At 38.3% G+C, this 12,636-nt stretch overlaps 2 protein-coding genes across 4 annotated transcripts in view; both read left to right on the forward strand.

Annotated features, from left to right (window-relative positions):
- Positions 1–6,466, forward strand: part of LOC115899921 (lymphoid-restricted membrane protein) — a 55,145-nt gene extending 48,679 nt beyond the window's left edge. The window contains exon 18 of the mRNA XM_030938585.1: positions 6,249–6,466. Coding sequence (XP_030794445.1) covers positions 6,249–6,432 — 184 coding nt within the window. The 3' untranslated portion in view covers positions 6,433–6,466. The remainder of the gene's footprint in view (positions 1–6,248) is intronic.
- LRMP (lymphoid restricted membrane protein) overlaps positions 6,124–12,636 on the forward strand; it is a 56,563-nt gene continuing 50,050 nt past the window's right edge. For 2 of the 3 annotated variants that reach the window (XM_010375450.2, XM_030938587.1), the window contains exon 1: positions 6,124–6,969. The gene's annotated coding sequence lies outside the window, so the exon portion shown is untranslated. The remainder of the gene's footprint in view (positions 6,970–12,636) is intronic. The other variant, XM_030938588.1, reaches the window with a different exon arrangement.

Here is a 12,636-nt window from a genome sequence, read left to right on the forward strand (position 1 = left end):
AATAGAAGAAAATTATCTCAACATAATAAAAGTAATATATGAAAAACCTAGTGAACATCACTCAATGGTAAAAGACAATTTTTTCCTCTAAGATCAGCAACAAAGTAAGGATGCCCACTCTCACCACTTCTGTTCAGTGTAGTACTAGCCATAGCATTCAGGCAAGAAAAAAAAAAGGGGGGGCATGTAAATAAAAAAGGAAGAAGTAAAATGATCTCTGCAGATAACATGATCTTATTTATAGAAAACCCTAATGATTTCACAAAAAAACCTGTTAGAATAAAAGTTGCATGACACAAAATCAACATACAATAGTAAGTTTTATTTATATATGAGCAACACTGAACTATCTGAAAAAGAAATTAACACTCTCATTTACAATAACTTCAAAAAGAATACTTTAGAATAAATTTAAAGAGGTAAAACACATATAATAAAAACTACAAAATGTTGATGAGAGAAATTAAAGAAGACACAAATAAATGAAAAGGCATCCTATGTTCATAGATTGGAAGAGTTAATGTTGTTAAAATGTCTATAGTACCCAAAGCAATCTATAGATTCAGTGCAATCCCTAACAAAAATTCCGATGGAATTTTTTTACAGAAATAGAAAAAAATTCCTAAAATTCTGTTTTTGGTTTTTTGGTTTTTTGGTTTTTTTTTTTTTTTTTTTTTTTTTTTTTGAGACGGAGTCTCGCTCTGTTGCCCAGGCTGGAGTGCAGTGGCATGATCTCAGCTCACTGCACGCTCCACCTCCTGGGTTCACGCCATTCTGCCTCAGCCTCCCAGTAGCTGGGACTACAGGTGCCTGTCACCACACCCGGCTAATTTTTTTGTGTTTTTAGTAGAGATGGGGTTTTACCATGTTAACCAGGATGGTCTCCAGCTCCTGACCTCGTGATCCACCCACCTCAGTCTCCCAGAGTGCTGGGATTACAGGCATGAGCTACCACGCCTGGCCCTAAAATTGTTATGGAACCATGAGGGACCCTGAATAGCTGAAGACAATCTTGAGAAGAAAGAACAAAGATGGAGACATTACCATGCCTGATTTCAAAATATGTTATAAAGCTACGGTAATTAAACCAGTATGGTACTAGCATAAAGACCAACATATAGACCAATGAAACAGAATAGAGAGTCTAGAAATAAACCAATGCATAGACGGTCAACTGATCTTCAACACAGGTACTAAGAATATGTAATAGAGAAAGGATGATCTCTTCAACAAATGGTGCTGGGATAACTGGACATCCACAGACAAAAGAATGAAATTGGACTCTTATACAACAAACAAAAATCAATTAAAAATGGATTAAAGATATAAATGTAAGACTTGGAACTGAAAACACCTAGAAGAAAACATGGGGGAAAGCTTCATAATGTTGGTCTTGGCAAGATTTCTTGGATATAACACCAAAAGCACAGGCAACAAAAGCAAAATAGACATGTTGAACTACATCAGTCCAAAAAACTTCTGCACAGCAAAGAATACAATGCAATGAAAAGACAACCTATGGAATGGGAGAAAATATTTGTAAACTATACAAGTGATAAGGGGTTAATTTTTTGTTGTTGTTTTTTGTTTTTGTTTTTGTTTTTTTTCCTTTAACTTTTAAGTTCCAGGGTACATGTGCGGGATGTGCAGGTTTGTTACATAGGTAAATGTGTGCCACAGTGGTTTGCTGCACAGATCAACCCATCACCTGGGTATTAAGCCCAGCATCCATTTGCTATTCTTCCTGATGCTCTCCCTCCTCACCCACTTGACAGGCTCCAGTGTGTGTTGTTCCCCACCATGTGTCCATGTGTTCTCATCATTCAGCTCCCACTTATAAGTGAGAACATGTGATGTTAATTTTCTGTTCCTGCACTAGTTTGCTGAGAGTAGCAGCTTCCAGTTCCATCCATGTCCCTGCAAAGGACGTGACCTTGTTCCTTTTTATGGCTGCGTAGTATTCCATGGTACATATGTATCACATTTTCTTTATCCAGTCTATCACTGATGGGCATTTTGGTTGATTCCATGTCTTTGCTATTATGAATAGTGCTGCAATGAACATATGCATGCATGTATCTTTATAATAGAATGATTTATATTCTTTGGGTATGTACTCAGTAATGGGCTTGCTGGGTCAAATGATATTTCTACCTCTATCTAGATCTTTGAGGAATTACCACACTGTCTCCCACAATGGATGAACTAATTTATACCTCACCAACAGTATAAAAGCATTCCTTTTTCTCTGCAACCTTGCCAGCATCTGTTATTTCTGAGATTTTTAATAATTGCCATTCTGACTGGCATGAGGTGGTATCTTATTGTGATTTTGATTTGCATTTCTCTAATGATCAGTGATGTTGAGCTTTTTTTCATGTTTGTTGGCTGCGTGAATGTCTTATTTTCAGAAGTGTCTGTTCATGTCCTTTGCCCACTTTTTATTTTTTTATTTTTTTGAGACAGAGTCTCGCTCTGTTGCTCAGGCTGGAGTGCAATGGCACGGTCTCCATCTCAGCTCACTGCAACCTCCACATCCCAGGTTCAAGCAATTCTCCTGCCTCAGCCTCCTGAGTAGCTGGGACTATAGGCACGCACCACCATGCCCAGCTAATTTTTGTATTTTAAGTAGAGACAGGCTTTCACTACATTGGCCAGGCTGGTCTCGAACTCCTGACCTCAAGAGATCTGCCCACCTCAGCCTCCCAAAGTGCTGGGATTACAGGTGTAAGCCACTGCATCTGGCTTTAAAAAGTGGTTTTTAATGTTTTTTTTTTTTTATTATTTTTTTGTAAATTTGTTAAAGTTCCTTGCAGACTCTGGATATTAAACCTTTGTCCAATGGATAGATTGCAAAAATGTTCTCCCATTCTCTAGGTTGTCTGTCGACTCAGATGATAGTTTCTTTTCCTGTGCAGAAACTCTTTAGTTTAATTAGATCCTATTTGTCAATTTTTGCTTTTATTGCAATTGCTTCTGGTGTTTTCATCATGAAATCTTTGCCCGTGCCTATGTCCTGGATTGTATTGCTTGGATTTTCTTCCGGGGTTTTTATAGTTTGGGGTTTTACACTTAAGTCTTTAACTATATTGAGTTAATTTTTGTATAAGGTCGGAGGAAGGGAACCAGTTTCAGTTTTCTGCATGTGGCTAGCCAGTTCTCCCAGCACCATTTATTAAATAGGGAATCCTTTTCCCATTGCTTGTTTTTGTCAGATTTGTCAAAGATCGGATGGTTGCAGGTGTACAGTCTTATTTCTGAGTTCTCTATTCTGTTCTATTGGTCTATGTATCTGTTTTTGTACCAGTACCATGCTATTTGGTTGCTGTAGCCTTGTAGTATAGTTTAAAGTCAGGCAGCGTGATGCCTCCAGCTTTGTTAACTTTTCTTAGGATTGTCTTGGATATTTGGGTTCTTTTTTTGATTCCATATGAATTGTTAAATAGTTTATTCTAATTCTGTGAAGAATGCTAATGGCAGTTTAATGGGAAGAACACTGAATCTATAAATTACTTTGGGCAGTATGGCTATTTTCATGATATTGATTCTTCCTATCCATGAGCATGGAGTGTTTTTCCATTTGTTTGTGTCCTCTCTGATTTCCTTAAGCAGTGGTTTGTAGTTCTCCTTGAAGAGGTCTTTCACTTAAGGGGTTAATATTTAGAAAATATAAGAAACCCCTACAACTCAAGAACAACAACAACAACAAAAAACCACAAATAACTAGATTTAAAAATAGGCAAAAGACTTGAATAGACATTTCGCAAAAGAAGACGATAAATGGCCAACAGGTGTACGAACAGATATTCAACATAACTAATCATTAGGAAAATGCAAGTGAAGACTATAATTAGATATTGTATCATACCTCTTAGGATGGCTATTATTTTAAAAGATGGCTGGGCACGGTGGCTCACGCCTATAATCCCAGCACTTTGGGAGGCTGAGGCAGTTGGATCACAAGGTCAGGAGATCAAGACCATCCTGGCTAACACAGTGAAACCCCGTCTGTACTAAAAATACAAAAAATAAAAATTAGCCAGTCATGGTGGTGGGCGCCTGTAGTCCCAGCTACTCAGGAGGCTGAGGCAGGAGAATGCTGTGAACTCGGGAGGTGGAGCTTGCAGTGAGCCAAGATTGTGCCACTGCACTCCAGCCTGGGCGACAGAGCAAAACTCTGTCTCAAAAAAAAAAAAAAAAAAAAAAAAGTGTTGGTGAGGATGTAGAGATACTGGAGTCCTAGGGCACAGTTGTGGGAATGGAAAGTGGTGCAGGCACTATAGAAAATGTTATGGAGGGCCAGGCGCGGTGGCTCATGCCTGTAATCCCAGCACTTTGGGAGGACGAGACAGGCGGATCACGAGGTCAGGAGATCGAGACCATCCTGGCCAACATGGTGAAACCCCGTCTCTACTAAAATACAAAAAATTAGCTGGGCATGGTGGTACACGCCTGTAGTCCCAGCTGCCTAGGAGGCTGATGCAGGAGAATCGCTTGAACCCAGGAGGTGAAGGTTGCAGTGAGCCGAGATCGCGTCACTGCCCTCCAGCCAGGAGACAGAGCAAGATTCCATCTCAAAAAACAAAACAAAACAAAAGTTACAGAGTTTTCTCAAAATATTAAAAATTAAACTACCATTTGATCTAGGGACCCCAATTCTGGGTAGTTATCCAAAATAATTAAAATCAGGACCTGGAAGAGCTATTTGCATTCCCATGTTCATTGCAGCATTATTCTCAATAGCCAAGATTTGGGAACAACCTGAATGTCCATGAATGATTAAAGAAAATTTGGTATATAAATACAAGGGAATATTATTCAACCTTAAAAAAAAAAAAAAAAAAAGGAAATTCTACCACATATGACAACATGGATAAACCTGGAGGACGCTATCCCAAGTAAAATAAGGGAGTCACAGAACAACAAATACTGCATAATCCCAGTTATCTGAGGTATCTAAAACAGTTAAACTCATAGAAATAGAAGAAGAATGGCGGTTGCCAGGGGCTAGGGGAGGGGACATGAGGAGTTGCTACTCAATAGGTATAAAGTTTCAGTTATGCAAGATGAAGACGTTCTAGAGATCTGCTGTACAACATTATGCCTATAGTTATTAACACTGTATTGTACACTTAAAGTTTTGTTAAGTGGGTAAATCTCCTGTTCAATGTTCCTACCACAGTTAAAAAAAAAAAAAGAGAGAGAGAGAGTGACAACTAGAAGCTGTTGAAAGATGCTCAGTGGAATGTGTGGTGATATAGGCAGTTTTTATTTTTGCTTAGGATTTTACTTGTTTACCAGTATGGTAACCACTCTGTGAGAACATTCTTGCCTCTCATGTGGTCCTTCTTGAAACCAGGGCTGGATTTGTGCCAGTGTGCAGTGGCATTCTGACTAAATGTTAACGTTTGAGAGGCATGCACAAGGCCTACAGCTGACAATGTCTTCCTTGTTGTTTTGCAACTCCCAACATTTATCACCACTTTGAGTTAAGTTCCATATTCAAGTCAAATTGTTTCCAGATAATCATTGATGTGCTGGCATGTAACACACATTAAATAATCTCATCTGCTAACAGAGAGTAAGTGCATTTTTACGTGTTCTATAGAATTGGACCCAAATGAGGTGTAATGTAATGGCACCATGAGATCTGTGGTGGGGAAGGGTGGTAGGGAGAAGAGCTTCAGCAAAGAGAGGACTAAAGTAGAAATATCAACCGCCAGCTTTCATCTGTGCCTGGAGGCGGTCCTTCCTGTGCTCGTGGCACGTGTTTATACTATGGCAACCCTTAAGGAGAAAGTTTAAGGTCATGAAACAAAGTTCTCTTTCCTTTTCTTTTCCCTCCCCCCACCTTTACCCCATTCCTTTCTTTTTCTGTAAAAGCTAGCTGTGATGTGTAAATATTGCACCTGTCACCCTGACCTCATTGTACTGCCATCTTCTGAGCAACTGGCAACTGATGTTAAGTGCTATGAATGCAACTGGTGGGAACTGAACACACCAATGTAAAAGATGAAACTAGAAGTCCTTATCTGTAAAGTGAGGGTGTCAGGTTAAGTGACCAATACGCTTTGCTTAAGATTTTATATTTGTGAAGCATTTATATGTAAATACTTTCACTTTTTCCTCTGATCTCTAAGGAGGTGGTGTTAAGTTTGAATTTGTCACAGTTTCACAGGATGACTCTTAGTTGAAATGTCACTGACGACTTGTGGTTTGGACTTTTTTTTTTTTCTTTTTAACTCCAGTCAGAAACAACTAGAAGCCATTAAACAACTGCAAGAAGATGCTGTCAACCAGGAAGGCATCCTTGGGAAGAGACTCCAAGAAGCCAGCCAATGGCTGGAGGATGCGAAGGAGCAGGTAGGGTGGCTCATGGCTACATTAGATTCAGGGGACATCTCCTTAGATGCCCTGCAAACCATGAAATAAAAATGGAGGAGGAACAACAACAACAAACAAAAAAGAAAGCAAAGAGGAACTGCAAGTTCAGTCCCTAGCGACTAACAGTGAGCAGAGGAAGTAAAGGGTGAGTTGTGAGAGAGGCGGTGTCAACAGCCTGCTGATGAAAGAGGCGACTCTGCAGAAAGAGGCAACTTGACATATCAGGACTTCAACCGCTGTAGAAATAGCTCAGGCATACCAAGCCCATGCAAACACAGAATTGCAGAAGTTCAGGGGAGGCTTATCACTTCCCTGAGAAGAAAAACACATTTTCAGTTTCGCCTGCATCACAAGAGTGAGCACTCCATTGCTTTCTTTCCTGGCCACACTGCTACAACCCAGTACTAACTGTTCATATCCAGGGCAAGGATCGAGATCGAGAAGCCCACTCTGCCAGTGAAAAAGCTACGTCTTTACTGCATAAATTAGAGGAAGCAATTTCGGAACAACGGAAACTTCAAACTATAAATACTGAATTATCAAACACTTGCCAGGCACTTCAGCAGAAGACAAGGAAACTGAAGAGTGAGTAGCAAATTTTCATTTATGCCCCAGTTTTTGTTCACCCTGAGGCGGGGCATAGGACTACAGACGTTTTTCTAGATTACAGCTAGGATATCATTCCTGAATTTATGACAATGAAATGGTTTGAGAAGGCAATATTGTGAGGCTTTCAGAGAGGTTTGCTGAGTGGGTAGGTGCATGCATGGGTTTAACCATTAACTTCCCTTTTTGCTTTTTTATTATAAGCTGGTTTTGTCTGTGGCTGCTTTTTTCTTTTAAAATTAAATAAAACTTCTCAAAATTTCTAAAAGTAAACAAAGAAAAATCTAGTATGCATGGTATATTTGAACTTGCAAGTTGTTATATATTATTCTCTGATTTTATTAGCTAGTTTTTTCCTCTCATATGGTAGAAAAGGCCTTGCCTGTCTATTTTCTTTGGTAATTTTGGGAGATTGGGCAAAATAATTATGAATTCAATGTTTATCAAAATATCAAACATGTGTGAAAATTATTTTAAAGTTTTAATGCATCCTCTACATACATATTTTGCATTTTAAAAATTGGAATATTTGTCTCTTTTCTGTATTACCCAAAAGTGTATAAACATTTACCAGAGATTTATGTGAGAAGACAATTGTCACATTACACATGTCAGATTAGCTGTAAAATTGTTTCATTCTAGAAACATAACATGGTAAAAAATAAACCTTACTTATTTAGTCATTTATCAGACAATTGCTTTTGTTCAGCCAGTTTCTCGTTATAGCAGTATAAATGCTCTTTTTATAGAAAGTTATTTGGTTTGAGAAATAAACAATTAAATATAAGCTTAAGGTAGGCTAGAGATGAAAAATTTCAGACTTGTGCTTGTTTTGGATTTATTGTACCCTTTCTACTATTATCTGAGAAAGCTATTTAGGAGTTTAAGAAATAATCTAGTTTTAAAATAGCAATGGTTTGCCGGGCACGATGGCTCATCCCTGTAATCCCAGCATTTTGGGAGGCCGAGGTGGGCAGATTGCTTGAGCTCAGGAGTTTGAGACCAGCCTTGACAACGTGGCAAAACTCCGTCTCTACAAAAATTACAAATAAATAAATAAATAAAATGTCAAAATAGCAATGGTTGTTCAACATATTATTGTCATAATTTTTAAAACTTTATGAAGTTGCCAGTTTTCAATAATTCTAAATATTGTGATTCACTCTGTTAAGCTAGCAAGGCAGTCTTTAAATTAATAGTCTATATATTATTTTACTACTGCTCAGAGGGCACTGGAGAAGGTTTCCTTGTGATTAGAACTGTTCATGTTGAGACATGAATCATCAGGCATTCCAAAGTTGGTTTGAGGTGTGTCTGCTTCAGACACTGTGCCCAGGACTATTCTTTTGCTCCAGTTTGGCTTTTGATTAAATTAATATTAAATCTGAGTCTTATAAACTCCTAAGAATTTGTTCCCTTTCCTCACTATGATTTTCTTGCAGTATTTTTTTAGAAGAGCTAACTTTTCTAACTTATCCCAAAGTACACGTTCTTGATATTGTGAACTTGCTATTGCTGTCTTCCCAGTTTATCTTCACAGCATAATAGATTCAAATACACTTAAAAGCCGAATATGAAAGCTGCCCTGGGTTAATACGTGTATTTTTTTCTTCCTGGATAAAGTAAAGTGGATACTTCCTTTCTGTCTTGAGTTATTTATAAGCTGTCCAGATTTATGAAATCCCTTACTTGTTACTTGTATCTTTTGCTGCCCAAAAAACCCATACAAATCAGGATTTTGCTCGCATGACCATTTGCTTATGATCTTTCTAACAATGCCCTTTAAATTCAATCTTTGAAAGAAGAGGGAAATTTAGATAGCACATATTTTCAAAATGGTCTATGTAGCAGATGTTCCAGATAGACTGCGAACAAATGTCAGTGAGTACAGTTATCACACAAACACGTCCACGCACATCCCACCGTGACCACTGCCACCCCATGCTGTTTGAGTTCTGAGTCAGACATCTGATTCTGAGTCAGAAAACAAAACATATTTATATCTATTTAGCTTTTCTGAAACTCTCTGGCTAGTTTAATAAATTCACAAAGTATTTCAGACAATTGTTTTCTGATCCATCTAAGTTGCATGAGCACATTGTGTGGGGATGCAGCTGGTTTGGCCCAAATGTTCAGATCAGTGTGCATAATGTTCACACTAGAACTGGAAATTTATATATGACATTTGATCAGAAATCCTGAACTTTATCTTGAATACATAATATTGTTCAAGTTTTCAACTGCCATCAGAACTGGGGTGATTTATGAGGCAATTCATGTGCATGATGTCCTTCAAGAAATGTGCTGTGAAAACCGTTCAACTGCTTGAAAGGTTACTGATATATTTTCTTTCTTCTGCGTCTAAACTTTGTTTATATCTAAGTATCTTGTTAATATATACATGACTGGATTATAATTGGTGTTTGCTTTAAAAGGGGAATTTTTTATTATACTTTAAGTTCTAGGGTGCATGTGTACAATGTGCAGGTTTGTTACATATGTATACATGTGCCGTGTTGGTGTGCTGCACCCATTAACTCGTGATTTACATTAGTTATTTCTCCTAATGCTATCCTTCCCCCATCCCCCACCCCATGACAGTCCCCAATGTGTGATGTTCCCCACCCTGTGTCCAAATGTTCTCATTGTTCAATTCCCACCTATGAGTGAGAATATGTGGAGTTTGGTTTTCTGTCCTTGCGATAGTTTGCTCAGAATGATGGTTTCCAGCTTCATCCATGTCGCTACAAAGGACATGAATTCATCTACAAAGGAAATGTTTAAAAGCTTAAAGGATATGTATATAACATATTAGGGTGAATCTTATATACACAGATCATGGACTAATTGATACAATCCAAAACTATCACCCCCTTACTATTCACCATCTCTTGTTCCCATCTGACATGAAATCTTCATGGAGTCAGTCCTCTAACAGACAATGAGAGAATTACCTTTAAGAATCACAAATTTTTGCTTGAAGAGAGATCCTGGGAAGCTCCAATATAGCATAATTTCTTATGTTCAAATAAGAACTTCATCGTTCAGAGGAGGCTTTCACCTAGATGATATCACTGCAAACACTCTTCTAGCTTGCTATTCTTAGCATGGAGGGCAGGAGGTATGGGAGAGGTAAAACCCTTAGGGCTTGGAGCATGGATTCAGGATGAAAGCTGTGTCCTAAGCAGTCAGTAAACAGGAGGGAAATAAGCCAAAGAAGGCGGGCGCAGGGATCCAGGTGATTGAGATACTTAAAGACAGAAGGTTTTGGGATGACGGCCAAGGAGAAAACCACAGCCAGATATGGCTTGCTCAACAACTCTGATGGGATAGGGACCCAAGTTTTCCCAAATGAAAAATGCAGATATGGAGAAGTAATCTGGGAAGTATAGTATAATGATTAAGAACATGGGATTTGAAATGAACAAACCTGTGTTCTCACTCAAAGTCTACAGAAGAGTGGTTGGGTAAAGTTGAGCAAATTACATTGCCTCTCTGAGCTTCAGTATCCTCTTCTGTTAAATGCAGTTGTTGTGAATTATATAAATAACATAATAAATGCAAAATAGTAGCTAACACTTGGCCATAGTTGATATTTGTGTTCTGCTAGAACAGTTTCTATAACATGAATCATCTCATTTGTGATTTGTAAATGGGAAATGCTGTGGTTATATAGTATAGAAGTTACATTGTTTCATTCACGATTTTCTTGGGACTTGGATCTGGATTGGCTCTGAACTCTCACCTTCCTCAGGAAAGGAAAAAGCCCTTAGTTTGCTGCTGAACAGGCAACAGGAACCCTTTCAGCTTTATTTTGAGAAAATTAAAAATAAGTGTCTGCACCTGGGCCTCCCTCCCCAGAGCCACTCTGGGCTCTGCCCCAGCCTTGTACAGCCATAGTCTGTGTCCAATCCTACTCCTTCCTGTGTTCACCTTGTTAGCCTCGCCATCTCCATCTGCATTTGCTTCTCACCCCACCAACACTGTTCTAGTGAAAGCATCACCAGCATTTCCACACTCTTGTTTTTGTGTATTTCTAATATCCTGCGAGGCATTTAAAGATGCATGTCTGATGATGCATGTGATCTTCTTAGTACTAATAATTCAATAATTGTGTTTGTTAGTACTCTGGTTACAATGTTGCACATACATACAGATAGGTAAGTAGGTAGACAGATAGATTTTATTATTATTATTATTATTATTATATTATTTTGAGACAGGATCTTGTTCTGTCACCCAGGCTGGACTATAGTGGTGGGATCATGGCTCACTGTAGCCTCAACCTCCTGGACTCAAGTGATCCTCCTGCCTCAGTCTCCTGAGTAGCTAGGACTATAGGCGAGCACCACTATGCCTGGCTAATTTTTAAAATTTTTGTAAAGATAGGATCTCACAATGTTGCCTAGGCTGGTCTCAAACTCCTGGGCTCCAGCAATCCTCCTGCCTCAGCCTCCCAAAGTTTTGGGATTACAGGCGTGAGCCTCTCTGCCCGGCTGCATGTATTTTTTTAGTAGTTTCTTCCTAACCCTATTTCATAATCCCTGCATTATTTTGTTCTTATACTTTTAACTTCTTTTTTATTAGTATATTTAACATGTCATAAAATGTTCAGCTCTTGAGTATGCTGTTCAACAAGGTAGACAAATATACATCAAAACACAGAATTTCTATCACCCCAGAAACTTCCCTTGTGCAACTTCCCAGTCAATGCCCCGCCCCCACCTCTAGGACCCTAAGGAACAACCACTGGTCTGATATCTTAGCCTGTTCTAGAACTCAGTTACACAGTATGTACTTTTTTGTGTGTTGGTCTTTTTCCTGTCAGCATAATGGGATTAGGTTGTGTTTCTTAGCAGTATTTTTTTATTGTTGAGTTGCATTTCCTTCTATGAATATTCCAAAATTTGACTGGTTTTTCTGCTGTTATTGGATATCTGCAGTATATGCAGTTTGGGGTTACAATGGACAAAGCTGCTATGAACGTCTGTGTACAAGTCTTTGTGTGCACATAAGTTTTTATTTCACCTAGAATAAATATCTAGGAGTAAAATTGTTAGCTCATAGCATAGCTGTGACTCTCACTTTTTAAGAAACTGTCAAACAGTTTTCGAGAGTGTTGATAGCATTTAACGCTCCCACCAGCAGTGTGGGAGGTTCTAAGTGTTCCACATCTTCAGTATTTGGTAGTGTCAATCTTTGTCATTTTAGCCACTCTACTAAATGGGTATTTCATTGTGATTTTAATATATGTTTTTCAGATGTAATGATATTGGGCCCTTTTTCATGTGCTGATTGGCCATTGTATATCTTCTTTGTGAAGTGTCTAAGTCTTTCGCCCATTTTAAAATTAAGTTTTCTGTCCTTTTATTATTGGATATAAGTCCTTTGACAGATATGTGCTTTGAATAGTTGATCTTAGTCTGGGGTTCTTTAATGAACCCTGATATTTTTAATATACAATTTTATAGAACATGAGGTTTTTTTCCAGTAACATATAGATAGTATTATACAAGTCCTGTACTCTATAAATATCATCCATCATTGATAGCTAACATGATTACAGCTCTAATAATGTTATAATTTTCATTTTCAACAGCCAATTAATTGTGGGGCCTTTGCTTGAGACCTCATTGCATAGTCATT

Source organism: Rhinopithecus roxellana, chromosome 10 (assembly GCF_007565055.1).
Source record: "Rhinopithecus roxellana isolate Shanxi Qingling chromosome 10, ASM756505v1, whole genome shotgun sequence".
Taxonomy (NCBI): Eukaryota; Metazoa; Chordata; class Mammalia; order Primates; family Cercopithecidae; genus Rhinopithecus; species Rhinopithecus roxellana.